This window comes from Arvicola amphibius, chromosome 11 (assembly GCF_903992535.2).
Source record: "Arvicola amphibius chromosome 11, mArvAmp1.2, whole genome shotgun sequence".
NCBI lineage: Eukaryota > Metazoa > Chordata > Mammalia > Rodentia > Cricetidae > Arvicola > Arvicola amphibius.
The window spans coordinates 14315706-14333840 of NC_052057.2; the positions used below are offsets into that span (position 1 = coordinate 14315706).

The window sequence follows — 18135 nt, forward strand, 5'->3', positions numbered from 1 at the left end:
GTATCCATCTCTGCTCTCCCACCAGAGGCCTTCTTAAAGCCCTCCCCCCACCCCAAGTCATGTGCACTGTAACCTTCAGGGCAGCCCTCACCCACCTGGTCAGCTGCTTCAGGCACTGACGCTAGCCTTTCTGCCCTCCAGTTCTCCTCAGGCCCTTTAACCTTCTCCTCGCTCACCCACTCCCTCCAGTTCCTCGTCCGTCTTCAGAGTTGAACTCAAATGTCACCTCCAGAACCCTAGATTGGATCCTAGCCTTCCAAAGCCCATAAGTCAACTGTAATCAGATAATCATGTCTATAGTGGCACATATGAGTCCTTAATGCTCTAGGCTTCCTGAGGGCAGACAATGGTATTGTTTTTGTCTGCTTTTCCCTCACCTAGCACAGGGTTTGGGGTAAGGCAGACCCTCTGTAATCCTGGAGTCAGGGCTACTGAAGAGCACGGGCTGCCAATCAAGGACAGTGAGAGTCAAATCTCTCAAGATGAAGGTGGCCCGGCCTTGTGGGGGCTTATCTCACACAGGCCAGCAAAGCAGCTCGTGACTCAGGGTAAGAAAGAAGGGGAGGCTTTGGGGAGATTAGATAAGAGTGAGAGCCTTGATACATGATAAATTACTAAAATCCTATTTGAGATGAAAAGCAGAAGCTTTCAAGGGTGCCTTGTTAAAATGAGAAGACCCAAACGGCAAAGAAAAAAAAAAACATTTCAGAGAGGGACTGGCTCAGCTTCTGAAGGGATCAAGCAAAAGCACCCGGTCCTCAGTATGGCCGTTTTGACTTCAAACCCCATTTTTATCTGTAGGGTGAAGTAAAGCACAGGTTTCCAAGTCCTGGGGTAGGTGGAAACTTTCCAGTGACCGACCAACCTCCTCCTTAGACAATAGAAACAGTCTGTTATGCCCCTTAGTTCTCCGAGACATTGTGGCTACTCCGAACAACAGAAAGAACAAATAAATCTGATTGGTTGGACTCACATTCTGTGTTGGTTGACAATGATGGAACACACAAGGAAAGTCCCTGCTTTGATTCCTGATTGGAGAAATTTCTAATTGTAACTTGGCAACAAATGTTTGTGATTTTCATGCTCGTAAACCCCACTTCTGCCCCTGCTCGAAGCTGCCAGAAGAAACAAGGCTCCCGTGTCCTTGTCAACTAGTGACCTGCTTATGTGGAGCCCTTAAGTGTCGTCTTCTTCTTCCTTGTGGAGCACAGTGGGTTAGGTATGACATTCAGAGCCTTGATGAGCCTGGTCATGGTTGTCACTTCCGCCCTCCTGCCTAACAATAGTTTATCGACCTCACCTGGCTTCATGTGTTTCCAACAATCTGGTAATCTAAATACGACCTTAAATCTCCTATTACCCTTAGTTTGGGTGCTCCAAGGTAGAGACAGGTGAATCCCTGTGAGTTTTAAATAGTGAGTTCCAGACTAGTCAAGGCTGCAAGGGAGACCCCGTCTCAAGCAAACCACAACAGAAATAAATTAAATGTGCAGAATTATTTAAGAATAAGGAAGACCCTCAAGAGTGCTTCCGTCTGGTAAATCTGGAGCCGCCATTTGTTATTGCCGTGAAGGCTGATGCTTCTGTTGCCTCTCCTCTTTCTCTGTGTCATCCTTGGAGGACCTTGTCCACTTCCACACTTCGACCACCTCTGCTAAGTCCTCCTGCGCACTTCAGATGCTTCTGATCTGATTTGGCTCCTTCTGCTTCCTCTTCTCGTAAGGGGCTTGCCCTCCATCCCTGACACCCCTTTCTCATCTGGAAACCTGAGGGAAGTTCTGGCTCCCACAGATACAACTGCATTCAAAACCTACAGCACCCCAGGGAACATGCCCGGCCAATGGCCAACTCCTTCACATGTGGAAGGCAGGGACTCAGAGCCAGGGCAGCAAGCCATTAAAGGCCTAGAGCCTGTGGTTAAGGAGCGTTGCCTACTGTGGGCTCTGACCATTCCCCCTGATGTGCCACCTCCAACCCTTTGTGTTCACAGTTTGTCTAGCTAATAATGGCTCAGGAGGTAGTTTAGGAGCTGGTGAGATGGCTTAGTGGGTATAAGTGCTTGCTGCTGTTAACCCAACTAGGTAAAAATAAGGCCACTACCACAATTTTTGAGCCAAATTTAAGGCAAGCTTTTTTAAATCCTGGCCAAGACTATGGATACTGACCAGATCTATACGGGGGATTCCCAGAGTATGACTCCAAATTACATTAGGCAAAACCTACAGGGCTATGTACTTCCTGCCTTCGTCCAATCAGAGGTAAGCATACATCCTGATGTACTTCCTGCCTAAGTACCTCCTGCCTGCGTGTGATCAAGCACACATCCTGTGCAGTTGGTGCAACCAAGCTTGTTTACAGAAGTGAAACCACTTGACTTGTAAGTTTGATCCCTGAGACTGACCCACATGGTAGAAGGAGAGAACCATCTCTTATAAGTTGTCTCCTGACCTACACACACACACACACACACACACACACACACACAGAGAGAGAGAGAGAGGAGAGAGAGAGAGAGAGAGAGAGAGAGAGAGAGAGGAGGGGAGAGAGAGAGAGAAAGAGAGAGACAGACAGAGAGAGAGAGAGACAGAGTGAGAGAGAAAGAGAGAAACACACACACACACACACACACCCAAAAATGTAATTTAAAAATCAAAAATCAGTTACTTCAGGCCTCACCTACTATAATACAGATAACCTTCCTAAACTTAGTGCCTTTGGCTATGGCTACCCTGGCTGGCTCTGCTCACCTGCTTCCTTACTGGAAGTGGTGAAAGGTGGCTTTCTGGGAAAGGTGGCTAAGGAGGTCTATCTTTTAGCTCCAAGTGGGTGGACAGACAGACTTCCATGTGTACCTTTGGTAACATGTTGAAAGCTTAAAATGAACCCTAGACAAACACCATTCTCTTCCAGAAACAACCTTACATTTTTTTTATATTTAAATATTTTCTACATAAATAAGTGCTGCTCACTCCTGTCTCTTATCCAGTTGTAATTGTAGAAATGAATGCTATCTGATCTATTTAAGGTCAAATAACCATGTTTAGTCATTGCATCCTTGGGCCAAAATTCAAAGGAAATTGATGTTTATAAAAGTCTATTAAATCAGGGTTATGTGAAGTAATTTCAACTCTGTGCAATACAAAGGTCCCCTTTTTTCTAGATAGTATTCCTCTTATTGAACGATCATTTTGGTCTGTTTTAAAAATGGTGGCAAATAAGCTGGGCGGTGGTGGCACACGCCTTTAATCCCAGCACTCGGGAGGCAGAGGCAGGCGGATCTCTGTGAGTTCGTGGCCAGCCTGGTCTACAAGAGCTAGGTCCAGGACATGCTCTAAAAAAAAAAAAAAAAAAAAAAAAAGCTGCAGAGAAACCCTGTCTTAAAAAACCAAAAAATAAATAAATAAATAAATAAATAAATAAAAATTAAAAAAAAAATTAAAAATGGTGGCAAATAATATAAAGTTCCAGATAACTGAAGTTTACTCCACAAATATGTGCTAGTTCGGAAGTATAAAACACCCAAATATGCATATCGAAAGCTTAGAACGTCTGCCTGCCTGTGAAAACTACAAGGGGAAGCCCTGCCAATCAGCTTTCTGCTACAGCGAATGCCCGACAGCCAACTCTAAAAGGGGAAAGGTTTTATTTTTGACTCGCCCTTTCAGAGTTTCAGTCCGTGATGGCTCCATCTCGCTGTGTTTGGGCCTTTGGTGAGACAGCACATCATAGTGGGGAGGTGTGTCTGAACAAAACTGCCCTCTCTGTGACCAGGAAGGAAAAAAGAGAAAAGGGAAGAGACCATGCATGGTCTTGCGATGGCTTGCTTCAGTGGCCCTACAGATCTGTCATGGGGCCCCACCTCTGGCAGTCTCAGCTCTCCCACGGGCACCTTGAGGGACTCAGCCTTTAGCGCAGGATCTTTAGGGAACCCTTAACACTGGGACTATATCAGGGAGCATAAAACCTGAGGACGCCTTCATTGTTTCTGTAGGGCATCCCCAAATGTGGCGGCTGCTTTGCCATCCTTCAGCCCTCAGCTAGGCTACTACTCTGTCTCTGGCACCTCCCTGGACCACGGCTCTTCCTTTATGCTCTCACCTGGAAACTCATTATCCATTTGTTGTCTGTATTGCATTTGACCAACGATGACACCAGGGAGCCTTCATCTGCCTTCCTGCTGAGGTCGCCTGGGCACCCAGATGGGGTAGACATGCAACGCCGAAGGATGTCAGAACTGATGTCCTTCCAGCCTGTTCCCACGCCTATTCCTCACTGAATGACGGCTCTAAAAGCTGACTTCCACTCTGGGTTTTCCATATCCCTTTCCCAGCCTTGTCTCTGTGAGTGGGTCAAACCATAAGCAGAACAGTCCAAGTCTGAGATCTCAACTCTCCAGTGTCCCTGAGGCTTAATCACAGCAGATCCACTTGCTTGCCTCAGTGCCCCAAGAACATGATGCTGGTAATAGTTTTAAAATTCTTATGCAGATGAGTGCTTTACCTACATGTGTGTATGTGCACTATATGCATGGCTCATGCCCTTGGAGGCCAGTAGAGGGCACTGGACCCCCTTTACGGGATTAACAGGCAGTTGTGAGTCACAATGCAGATGCTGGGTCCCCTGAAAGAGGAGAAATCACTCCTAACTACGAGTCATCTCTCTGGTCCCAAGAACATGATTTGTTTCATTTTATTTGAAACAGAGTCTTCCTATGTAGTCCTGGTCTCAAACTCACAGAGATCCACCTGCCTCTGCCTCCTGAGTGCTGGGATTAAAAGTGTGCGCCACTATAACCCAACAAGAATATAATTCCCGATAGGAAAATAGCTGTGATGATTCCACCATGCTAAGATTCTGTTTCTACATTTCAGGTCGACCCTCAAGAGGGATGTGAGGTGAACCTGGTGTTTAGCACAGAGCGCTACAACCTGGAAGAGGTAAGTTGTCCTAATTAGTGATGTAGCCCATTAGCCACATCTGTTAATACAGTCTTTAATGGAAAACGTGAGACTGGGTACCCACCACAGTAGTGGGAGAGGACTGGAAGGCACTAACTGAATTTACCCTTCAGGACAGTAGGGAAACAGTTTACTGAGCATGCTCCGAGAGGAAAGCAGATGGCAGTAACTGGAATCTAGCCTGCGTGTAAGGCAGGAAGGTTGTGGGGACTCCACTGGTGGATTACTTTTACTGTTATGGTGAGCTTTTCCTTTAGTCGGTGTGTTCAGTCTTCATTTACAATATTTTAATTTGTTATTTGCAAGTTCCGTACATATACACAGTGTATCTAGAGCTTATTCACCCACTAGTGCCCTTCTCTAATTCCCATAGTGGCATCTCATTTGTATTTTAGTAAATAAAGCTTGCCCAAACGTCAGTGTCATTCTGAGGTTTACTGGAGGCAAGATCGCCATTTCAGACTGAGGTCAGGGTAAGAGCCAGTGGCTGGCAGTTTTGCTTTTCTGACCTTCAAGTTGAACCCCAATTTCTGTCTCTAAGTTTTTGTTACTCGTGCTTCAAATTTCCTCAACACCCACCAACCTATCTTCCTCCTAACTTCATATCCATTATTATTACTATATTATTATTATTTTTAGCACATGGAGTCTAATTAGCACTGACCACATACAGATGTGTATGGGGCCATCCACTGGGGCATGGCCAACCTACCAGTGGCCATGTTACCAAAGAAAAGTGAGTCTCCCTCCTCCAGCAGCTACCAACTGACCATAACTCCTCACCTAGGGGTGGGGCCTCAGCAGGCCCGCTCACCAGTCCATGTGAGAATTTTGATTGGCTCGACCCTGTGCAGGTCCCCACATCTGCTTTGAGCTGAGTGGATGTGTGCATCAGCCCTGTCATGGAAGATGGCCTTTAACATCATTTTATGTGTATGGATGTTTTGTCGTTGTGTATGTCTGTGTGCCATGGGTGTGCCTGGTGCCCTTGGAGGCTAGAAGACGACACTGGACTTCCCTAAAAGTAGAGTTACAGACACTTGTGTCGTGTGGGTGCTGAGGCTCAAACCTGGATCCTCTAGAAGAGCAGCCAGTGCTCTCAACATGGCCCCATCTCTCTAGCACAGAGACCTTTCCATGGGTTTTCACCCTCTGTGCACTCTTCTTTGAGGTTCCCTGAGACTTGGATGGGGAAGGTGACATAGATGTCCTGTCTACTCATCAATGGCTGAGACTCATGAGACTCAGAATTTACTGCTACTCCCTGCAAAAAGAAGCTTCCCTGCCCAAGGTGGGAAACAACACAAATCTATGGGTATAAACATAAATAATTAAAAAGGAAGTGGACAACATCATCACTGATCAAAATAACACCCCTGGGGCATTTGAGTTCCCAAGCCATGGGCATTTGACAAGGCTTACAGCACCAGACATGAAGTTACTTCTGTGGAGCAGACTCACCTTTTAGCAGAAACTGAAGGTCACCTCCGTAAGTGTCGGGTCCCTATCACACCTGTGGGTACAGCGTTGTTGGCAGGTCAGTGTTGCGGATTGCAGGGGTCCGCGCTCAACAGGACCATTGGTTGCTTCTCTCCCGCAGCAGCTTGCAGAGCACCTTCCAAGATTAAGAAACCCAGCCAGTAAGGAGAGCTTCCTACTTGGTCTGAGATCGATTTCCTGGTGTCCCGCAACCATGGTTGAAGTCCCCAGCATTGGGCCCGAATATTTAGTTACAATGCTTTGAATATCCCCCCTTTCTCCTGGGCCTCCCTGACCAATGAATTGCAGGGAGGTTTTTCTCTAAATGACCCATTTCTTCTGGGAGGTGGCATTTGAGGGCCAGTTCATGCTGTGTAATCCCTGCCAGGTGAAGGCAGACAGTCAGACTGGCAGGTGTACTGTTCTGGGACATTACTGTGAGTCATTCTGCACATAATTTCCAGCTGTACAATCTCTGACATGTAAAGAAGGCCGTGCGAATTCGAGGAATTCTGGCTGATCACACATCTGTCTTGGTCCAAGGCGCAGGTCACAGATGTCAGGCTGCACAGCTCCATGGCAGCGTTTAGAATTCCCAGACCATGCTCGGGGACCCCTTTTCTCATCTTTTCTTAAGGGCTTCAACAATCGCTGGTTTCATATGTCTGCACTTAAAAACCGTCCACCGTCCTATCATTTCCCCACTTGTGCCCGGCCCTGGGAGAGAATTTCACAGCTCCCTTGGGTGTCCCTCCTCGCACTTCATAGTCCTTAGAATGACTCACGATGAAATGCCAGTGTGTTCTTTATCCTGTCAGCTGGTGACATTTCTAGTTGGCAGGCTGGCACAGTATCAGGTTAGAGAATCACTTATACATTGCATTGCATAAAACATGGAGCAGTGAAGCCAGGTGGTGGCGGCACACGCTTTTAATCCCAGCACTCGGGAGGCAGAGGATCTCTGTGAGTTCGAGGCCATCCTGGTCTACAGAGCTAGTTCCAGGTCAAGCTCCAAAGTTACAGAGAAACCCTGTCTCAAAAAACAAAAAACAAAAAAAACAAACAAAAAAAACAAAAACAAAAAAACCCACAGAGCAGTGACCATGCGCACTAGAGGTTCTCTCTGTCTCCCTGCAATCCCCTCCACACAGCCCACTATTTGTTAGCTTGCCTTACCCGGTTTTCGGAGGGGGGGGGGGGAGAGAGAGAGAGAGAGAGAGAGAGAGAGAGAGAGAGAGAGAGAGAGAGAGAGAGAGAGAGAGAGAGAGAGAGAGAGAGAGAGAGAGAGAGAGAGAGAGCAGAAACCCTATGTGGGAATTGGAAACAGATGAACGTCCCTGCGTGGAGTCAGACTGAGAAGCGGCAACCAGAATCTGGGTGGAGAGGCCAGCCCGGATTGTCAGTAGTGGGCCGAGCCTAAGAAGTCTGGTAACTGCAGGCCGTTGTGCCCCACATCAAAGTGTGGGAGGCAGAGGTTCAGAGAAGGCATGGCACCCCTGACCCAGTGCCTCTGGAAGAAAGCTCGCCGGGATCAGAAGCAAGTTCTCGCGTGATACACACAGACTTTGCGTATTAACTGTAGTGTTGATTTTTCTAGAAGGATCAGGGAGGTGCCTTTGATTTTTAGTTTTGCAAACGGAAAGCATTGCCGCTAGACGCTAACGATGACTGTTTTTTTTCTGACCGACAACATGCTCCCATGGATTTGATGGACTAGCACTCTCGGAGCGCAGCTAGCCAACTGGAGCGAAGATCGGCCTTTCATCTTAGCGTCACTGTTTCCACAGAGCTGTCTGATGGGAGGTGCACAGAGGGGGCATAAATACCCAGCTCTCTTCCTCTACCCTGGGGATGGCTGTCATCAAAGGAGCGGGGGCTTCTCTGATAGGAGCTTTAAGAGTCGTCCAGTTTTTCTATGCTGTACCAATCATTAGCAGGTTTGTTACTGCACCAAGCCCTCCTCCCATCCAGAACAGACACTCCCAGAGGAAAGTTGCCCAATGGATCGCTTGTTTCAGTTTAAAAAAAAAAAAAAAAAACTAGTTCTAGAAGCGGGCTTATTTTGAAAACCCAACTTTGATTATAATTTCCTTCTCTTCACTGGGGACCTTTCGAGTTTATTTCTGGTTCTTGCCTCAACACCAGAATGTCATTGAAATCACTAGAAAGAAACGATTCCACCGGTTACATTTTGATAGGGCGCCCTGACTAGGCACCCATGGCTAGCCGGGCTAGTGACTGTTGTAGTGTGAAGCGGCGGGGCTGCGTCCCGCCACCCGCCGCTGGCTAGCTTTACACCCGAAATAATTACACGGAAACTGTATTCTTTTAAACACTGCCTGGCCCATTATCTGTAGCCTCTTATTGGCTAATTCTCACATCTTTCTTTAACCCATATTTAGTAATCTGGGTAGCACCACGAGGTGTGGCTTACCAGGAGAGATCTTAACCTGTGTCCATCTCGGAGAGGAGAAGCATGGAGACTCACTATGGCGACTGCCTGAAGCGTCTCTCCAACTCTACTTCCTTGTTCCCACAATTCTGTTCTGTCTACTCCACCTACCTAATTTTCTGTTCTTAAAGGGCCAAGGCAGTTTTCTTTATTAATTAACCAATAAAAAAAACATAGACAGATAACTCTCCTCCATCAGACTGTGAACTCATCGTTTCAAGCCTAATTCTGATGGCGTGAGAGTGTGCGCTTTTGTGGGGATAGGTCCTTGGCTTTAATGGCTAAAGAACCTTGACCAGGATGGGGAAAAACCACTCCCCAAGATCATACACACCTTAAGTCTTTGGATTTGACATAAGTGAAGGTGGTCACAAAATCCTCAGTCTGAGCGCAGCATCTGTATGTGTCCTGTCTGGATGATTGGCGGGTTTAATTGTGTAGAGACCTCAGAATAGGGAGGCAGTATTATTATAGCCTAGGTTAGTAGCTGAGCTCAGACAGGCTCCAGTTCAAGTCACGTGAACTGAAGATGAGGAGTGGGCTCCTTTTTAGATGCTAGCATTTTGGTATTTAGGGAAGGAGCTAACTCATGCACATACATGCTGGTATTTTCGTCAATAAGAATCAGCTTCGTCTTCCGACTCAAGTTAGTAAGCGTAATACCCAAGTACCATTGTGTTAGTTCCAGGTAGAGCAAAGCAGCCACTATCCTAGAGAGGTGAGCCAGGGTGGGCTCAACAGAGTTCTTTGCGAGATTTCCAGCATCCTTGGGTAAAGGCAAAATCAGAAGGTACAAAGTTGAGAGGGCAGCAAGGTTGAAGGACAGTTCCCTTTCTGTTGCTGTGAGAGAAATCCCGACGAGAGTGAGCTAGCAATGAGAGAAACAGGATTTGTCTGGATCGAAGGTCCAGGGCTCAGTCCATCACACTGGGGAGTCACACCGCACCCACAGTCAGAAAGCAGTGAGTGATGCCACCGTCGTGGCGTCCCCAGCGCGCCCTTCCTCCACTTCCGGAATCCAGGCTCACAGGTACCCACAACAGGTGGACTGCTTAACACAATCAAGCCACCCACCTCGGGCATGCCTGGAGGTCTGTGTCCCAGGGATTCTGGATTCTGGCCAGTTTCCAGTTCACGCTAACCTCAATCCCTGAGCACCAAAATCACCCTCTACAAAGTTAGGCTCCTCCTGTTGCTGCCAGCCTGCCCCACTTGATGGATGCTCAGCTTGTGTATCTGCGTGAGCTGCAGTGGGCACAGTTCATAAGGAGCCTTCTTTGTTAATTCCGAAACTTTTATTTCAGAAAGGTGAGGAACGTCTGGGCAAATGTTTCGCAAAGGTGTTTTTCAAGAATCAAAAACCCAGACCGGCCATTAATGTCTCCTGCACGGGGCTCACTGAGAAAATGAAGAGACAGGAAAGAGATTATCTGCTTTACAAGCAAGTGAAGCAATTGAAGACTCCCCTGGACGTCGTCCGCATCCCTGGTATGAATCAGTAGCTGGGGGTCCTATAGTCAGGAATAGATATAATCGCTAAGCCTTAAAAAGGGATGGTTATTTATATAATTTCCATGTCTGGAGAGAGGCTAGAGTTCAGCTGTGGATTGGGATGTGTCTCATTATTTAAACGAAGTTCACAGGTATCATTTTCTGTTCATCTCTACAATATACCAAAGCTACCAAAGGCTGAGTCCCTTTGGCTGACCATTTTATATCCCAGAATGAGAACCCAAGAACTGACTCTATGAATAAAAGACAGAAGGCTTTGAAAATGAAAAAGATCACATAGATTCAAGCGCAGATTGCAGGGGAGTCTAGACCCTGAAGTGACATTCTAGAGTTTCCTTGATAGCCTTGGGAGGTTTAGCTGACAAGATACTCCATGTCTGTGCTCAGTCTCCCTGCCCCAGGGCTGGCGGAGGGACTGTCTGGGCTGTTCTGGGTTGCTGCAGCGGCGTGTTTATCTCATTTCAGGTTAGTGGCTAATGGGCAGTGGAGCCGTCTCCCGGAGACGTGCCCTGCGCTCTGCGGTGACTCAGCTGGAGTGGAGCACAGCTCATTTGTCTTGGCACTCAGCAGAGTGTGTGGGTGCAGTAGGGCCTTCAGCACTTACTGGCAAATCCAATTTCCCCGAACCACAGAAATCATCTCTGGACTTGCACTTGGGCACGAGCTTGACATCTCGCCCTGGCGCTCCCCTTCCCACACACTCTCTCATTTGCCCAGAGACCCCTCGGTTCCTCATCCACACCTGAGAGCTCAGGCTCCACTTGTCACCGCATCTGCCCCCACCTACTGACACTGACTAAATGCTTGCACTTCTAATATCCTGAGTGATTCACACCTAAGCCTTCACAGACAACAAAGATCAAATCTTGAGCCGAACAACTATGAGAATTCAGAATATTGTTGAGGATACTCATGCTGCTTGGGATAGGTGAACTAAAAATCAGTAGCTTCATGGGGATCTTGTTTCCCCTTTAGTTTGGGAAATAGGGCTCATTTGCTCCTTAAAAAAGATTTATTTTTAACTATGTGTGTGTTCATGTATGTGTGTGTGTGTGCATGTGTATATGCACATGTGAGAGCATATGCCCATGGAGTAGAGAAGACATCAGATGCCCAGAGGTTGCAGGCGCTGCTCCGTGTGGGTCTTCTGCAAGAACAGTACAGGCGCTGAGCCACTGACTTTGGATAGGATTTCTTCTGGGAACATTTGCCACAGTGTCGTTAGATATGGAACACTTTTCAATAGAACCATTCAACTGGATCCTGTTCACTTACGAAGTCTTGTGTACTCATCGGGGCCATTCAATAGACTACCTAGATTTGGCTACTATAAACGCCCCCACCCCAAAAGAAGTCTTGGGTCTGGAAAGATGGAGAAGAGAATTTGCTGCACAGTCATGAGGAATAGCATTTGGGTCCTATCACCCGTGTAGGAAGCTACACAAACACCTGCCTATTCTAGCTCCAAAGGACTTGGCACCTCTTCTGGCCTCCACGCATGCACCAGAACATACCCATGTGCATATACAGACAGATACATACATGTCTGCACACCCACAATACATACATAATTCAGTCATAGCGAGGGCAGTTTTCATCGACAAATCTGAGTTCTGCTCTGTCTGCAAGCAAGTTCAGCCGACACTGAATGGTCCTGAGAGTTCATATGTGTAAAACTAGCTGAGGATCCAAAAGGTTTGGTCTCTTAGACAAATACACAGAGTGTAGTCTGAGTGTGTGAAGGCTGAAGAGACCAGAGACATTTCTACTGGAAGCGCACAGGTCTCTAAGGTGAGCTGTATATTAATGGACTCACTGTTCCGTCCTATCAAGGGGACAGTCCTGTTTCCCTGAATGAGTGCAAGATACAATATATCGAGGCAGTTGCCTTAGGTTCTTAGAAAGTACCGATTATCAATAGAAAGCACAAAATATAATTATTTTGTTTAAAAGACATGAACTTTTATTATAAAATAATGTTATGAGTCAATAAATCATGCAATATATTCCTACTTTTATCTTCTAATTATCAACTTATTTATATTATTTGTTGAAAGTATACTTTTGTTCATCGTTACTACCCTTTCAAACTTACCCAGTTTCCAATAGGAAATGACTTTTGATATATTGAGTAACCGTGGACGTCTGCAATCTATTGAATTTAGAAATTTCTAGAAACGAAAACAAACCAAAGGGTTGGCTTTAGATTGAGTCCAACTATGGAGACAGGCTTGAAGTAGCCAGTTCAAGCCGTAGCAGTTTCTAGTCAGTATTTAGTTACTCCACAGTACTGAACGTCCGTAGCTTAATTAATAAGCAAGACAATCTCATTCTCGCTCCGCATCGTTTTTCCTCTTTAGTTAGTTCACAAGCCTCCCACGGATGAACACAATCTATAGCAGAGGAAAAGACCCGGAGAGCTTTAAAGCATCAGTAACACCCTGTGTTGTTAAGTACAGTGACCCTGTCACGTGTCCCCACTACCGACAATAGTTAGGGCAACTTGTTTATCTTCGAGGGGGATGCATTTGGTGATCACAAATCTCAAGCTACCGTAAGATGTAAGTGTTGGTGAGCTGCATGAAGAAAGTTTTAATCATGGAAAAGAAGGGGAAGAGGATGCCAGAACCCCGTGACAGCAGGACCAAGGCGTGTGCCACCACTGCCCCAGCCCCACCAACTCTTATCTTCCCAAACTCTCTCATCCAAGAATCTTTATTTTTATTTTTTAAAAGTCTGGTCTTATGTATGTAGGTGTTTTGCCTGCATGTTTGCCTGTCTATGTACCTCTGTAACAGCCATGGAGGTCAGATGGCATCAGATCCCCAGGATAGGAGTTACATGAGGTTCTAGACTACCATGTGGGTGCTGGCAGATTGAACCCAGGTCCTCTGGAATAACAGCCAGTGCTCTTAACTGCTGAGTCGTCTCTCCAACTAAGGATCTTTTCTTTTACATCCTTGATTCTGATTTCTCTGGCTTCTCCCATGATTTTCTCCATCAGTATCCTTCTCGTCTCTGACATCCTGGCCACCAGTAGCCCCTGATCTTGCCCCAGAGGCAGTGCTTCACAGACACATTGTCCCTTCCCTGCCTCGCTCTCCCAAAGGGGACTGTCTTACACTGCCCAGCTGCGACCATCCCTAACCCATCTTCTGTGTTCTGCGTAACGGAAGCTGCCCCCATTACCAGGACAACTGATCGCCAAACCCAACAGGACTTTCTTGTTCTTTCAGGGTTTCCTTAATGCATCATCCACTGCTGCAGGTTTTCCGTTTTAACCCCGTACTTCGTACCTCTAATACCAACCTCAACAAGCTCCCTCCTCCAACAAGTTTTGTATATTCTGGCCTTTAATTGTGTTACTGTTCTAGGGTTTACTAGAAAATTTGGTCATGGCCGCCACCATCTCCTAACACTTGGTAATTTGCCCCTTCCTGTGCAGTTGACCTCCCCAAACATCTGGGACCCGTTCTGCTGTCTTCAAACTCAGCCAACCACTCCTGTGTCCCTTTTCCATAGGACTACTGCGACAGTTCCTCCCAGGCCTTAGATTTCAGTGTCCTCCTGTCTGTCCTGTACAGACTGAATACTGATGTGGAATCCATGTCCACCTGGCTCTGCACACAAGGCCATTCGTAGTATGATGCCATATATATTTTTATTCCTTCAGGACCTGCCACTGAGTCCTAGCCGGCCAGTGTCCTCCTCCTCAGCTCACCCATCCCCTTACGTCGCCCCCACCTACAAGACTGTAATCCAAACCCCTAAAAACGATCTCATTCCTGGGAGCCTACGCCAAGCTCGCCAGCCCAAATAAACCATGCCCCTGCCTGCTTGTCCTTCAGTTGCCTCTAGAAATGCATCAACTGTGTTTCTACGTCACCCATAGGCTCCACAGCCATCAGGGGGCAATCTCTGAATGGTGTATCCCCAGAGGCAACTCTGCCTTACCAACCAATAGGATATATGCTGAAATTTACTTTACCTAAAGAATGTTTCCTAATAAGCTCGCCTTGGGGTACCAAATTGCTGGTTGACCATGACAGAGGCTGCCTCCACCAAACTGTCCCCAGAGGGGATCTGTGATAACCACCCTGGAAATTACTCACTAAAGTTTGACTTAAATAACTGTCGTGTCCCTAGCTATGGGGTCCGATATTGAGTGAGTTTTAAGTGTTTGCTGAATTAAAAAAAAAAAAATAAAGGTTCAAAAACAAATGGTACAGGGAAAATCCATCTAACCTTTTCATGCGTTCAAAAAGTGATTAGGAAGATGCCAACTGATAGGTGAGCTTTAAGGACAGGGTGGCACTGGCTTTCAAGCCAAGGCAGCCAGTAAGGAGATGGGTGGTGGACTTTTCAACCAACAGATGTCCAGATTAACGTTTTAGTGGCACACGTACGTACATGGTGCTACAAATCGCCATTAGGTCACTTATTTGGCACAGCAAATACAAGCACACAATCTCTCCCTTGACCTCATGTCCGGCTCAAGACACTGCTGCGAGTTGATCTAATACTACATCCCTAACTTCATTACTGAAATTTCCCAGGTTTCGCCTGAAAAACCGCCTTCATACAAATGTGCTTTTCTCTCCTTCTCAGATAGTCACGGACGTATTGATCCTCGACTGAGACCCATCTGGGACTTGGCTTTTCTCGGCAGCTCTTATGTGATGTGGGATAAGACAACCCAGTTTCTGCACTACTACCTGATACAGCTCAGCAGTGTAAAGCACTTGGTAAGAACCTGAAAATGAGCCTGGTCAGCTGAGCCCCGGGGATGCAGGGCTCCTGACTGAGCGGCGGGAACACTTACGTTGGTGGCAAGGGTTTTTTTTTCATGTTCCATTCATCTAGCAAGCATCTGAGTGACTGCAGTGGCTCACAGATTGTTTTAGAGATTGAGGTAGCAGTAAACAAAACCACATTTGTTGTTTTTAATGAGACCCAGTTCTAGAAAGAAGCCAGACATAGAGCTCATAATCCAATGGATATGTATCAAACAGGGTAGGAAGTGTTTTGGACAAAAGAAGGGGAGGAGGAAACACAGGATCTTGATGGACAGCTCACGTAGTCAAAGTGAGGTGAAAGGAAGGAGAGTCACACTGAGCAGAAGCTAATGGCCCTGAGAGCCAGAGAAGGGGATTTGAGACTGGAAACCGTTGCAGCAGGGTGGCTGATGGATGAGGGAGCAGCAAGGCTTGGGAGTTGTATAGACTGATCAGAGAGTCTGTGCAGGAAATGAGATGCTATAGCAGGAAGTAGAGGCTATCCATCCTTGGAAGTCTGGGAGGCCGTGAGCCCAGGCTTGTTTTTGTCCTGTCAGGAGAGCAACATGATGTGGTTTTCACAGCCTCTGGCTGGCTCCGTTCTGAGAACAGACGGCGATGAAACATGGGAGGAAAGAGGAAGGCTTGGTGGGGGCGTGGACGTAGGGGATGCGGCTTGAACTCAGGTGTGTGACCGGCAATACCACTCAGGGTTGGATGTGACCATCAGAAAATGGTTAGTGTTGAAGGAGGAGTCTTTGGGATTTGGACCTGAACCTAGAAGGATAGTTTCTATGCACTGATTGGAAAAGACATCAAGCAGTGTTAGAGTTGTGGCAAGAAGACAGTATGAATGGTCACCTTGTCATAGAGGTTTGTGATGGCCTGTGATCAGGCCCATGTGACGGTGTTGAAACCACCAACGGGCAAGATCACAAGCGGTGGCGGATATCATCACACGAGACCGAATCTGGCTCTCGTCTAACCTTAGAGCTGACAGACTCCACCTGGAGGGGAAGGGGACAGCAGCAGCCAGACACTAGTCACCGGTGACACTAGCCCAGGTGGGAGCCAGTGTGAGTTCTCTGCTATGTCCTCTCGGTGAAAAGGCAGAGCCAAGCCAAGAGGCGAGGGTGACGGGGACGAGGTGGGCCCTCACGTGAGTGTCAGTGACCTGTGCGGAGAGTCTGCTGCTCTTAGCAGGGGGAGAAGGCAAGTAGCATCTTTAACCAGGGTTGGGATTCTTCTCAGGTAAATGTGATATAGGGAGAGAGGGGTTTTTCCAGAGGGAAAGCTGAACCAAGTGTTAAGTACCAACAGCAGACATGTCCATGATTCACCCATGGGCGGATCATCGGTATCTTCTGAGGAACCTGCAATGTTAGTATTTTTGATGCTGATAACAATCTGGTCTGTCTTCCAAAGACCATTGGAAAACAGACATCAAACAGAACCTAGGTTGTTGGGTTTTTTTCTTTCACTGATCTTTTTATGGAGTGTCTTTTAACAGAAATTATTCTAAAGTTGATTGTTGCTAGGTAACCAGTCAGGGTATGGCCCCACTTGTCTCCTTCCACTCCTTCTAACAGAGCAATGGAGTTGACAAGGCCAAGACAGTTCAGAGGTGGGAGGTGTCAGAGGGCTTCTCATGTCCCCAAGCCTGCCTGGGTGGGAATTATTATCCGAATCCTCAGGGCTAAACTTACCTGCTAATGCAAGAGTATAAAGAGATGCAGATTTATAAACTCACAGCCCAGATCAACAAGGCCCAACGGAAGAGGGGGTGAAGAAAGGAAGGGCTGAAGTACATTCATAAAATAAGACCCGTCATCCAGCAATAATTATCTCTTTAGACCTGAAGGACAAGTGGCATTCCCAAGACTATAGACTGACTACGCCAAGGATGGGGGAATATATCAGTTAAGGGAAAAAAATGGGGATAAAGACTTCCACTGTACCCTCAGCCTTTAATACAAACAGACAAAAGCAAAACTACGATTATTCTAATTCCAGTCCAACAACAGCAAATCTTGCGGCCACACTAAAATATCTGTCTACCAGGTCACCACTCATATTAGTGAGTTCCAGACTATACATCAGCTTAAAGCCTTCACTAGCCCAGCCTTACAGAAATTACCTCACCGGCCATATCTCTCCGGCCGAGAAGCCTCTTTTCGACCACTATATTAATAGCTCAAGCCTACATATTTTACTGAAACCGCATTGGTTCTATCAGGGCTTAGCGTCTCCCTTTAGGGGATGCAGGGGACGTGGGTGGTGGGATCAGGCAAGGCTTCCTTCCCCGTGGCTTCCAGGAAGACTAGAGGTCCAAGTTACAAAATTAAAAATAATAACAATAAATCACCATCCATCTGGAATATAAGCGCTTGGCATTTGTGATGGTTTGAATAGACGCCAAAGAGGTTATTTCTGAATAATATTAAAAGTAATGACTTCCTGGCAGGGCTTGTCATGGTGAGGGCAGACAGCGGGGTGCACTGTTTACCTCTGCAGTTCTTAACAAGCTGTGCTTTGGGTGTGGTTCCTAGGACCCTTCCTCCTGAAGGAAGATCCAAGCACGGGGGATTATAACTCCGCCTACACGTTTAACACAGGCAATCCCTTTCCTCTGTCACTGCTGGGGAATGAGCCTAGAGCTTCACACATGAGACAGGCATCGACTACCTAACTACATACAGTCTGAGCCCTGATCTGTGGTTTGAGCAAAATAGTTTATTAAATGAAATTGGTATTCTACTGTTTATATAAAGCTTAGCCTCTTTTTACCTAAAACTTAAAAACTACCATAATTTCATTAAAAAAATGCTCTTTTGAAAGCCAGGCATGTAGCACTTGCCTATAATCTCAGCACTTGGGAGGTGGAGTAGGAAGGTTAGGAGTTCAAGACCCGGCTGAGCTATAGTTCACCCTGTCTCCAAAATACACATATTAAAAAATA

The 18135-nt window shown here is 46.7% G+C and overlaps 1 protein-coding gene across 1 annotated transcript in view; it reads left to right on the forward strand.

The window, feature by feature from the left end:
- Positions 1 to 18135, forward strand: part of Rarres1 (retinoic acid receptor responder 1) — a 35206-nt gene that overhangs the window by 14959 nt on the left and 2112 nt on the right. The window contains exons 2-4 of the mRNA XM_038347132.1: positions 4872 to 4937; positions 10194 to 10377; positions 15010 to 15146. Coding sequence (XP_038203060.1) covers positions 4872 to 4937; positions 10194 to 10377; positions 15010 to 15146 — 387 coding nt within the window. The remainder of the gene's footprint in view (positions 1 to 4871; positions 4938 to 10193; positions 10378 to 15009; positions 15147 to 18135) is intronic.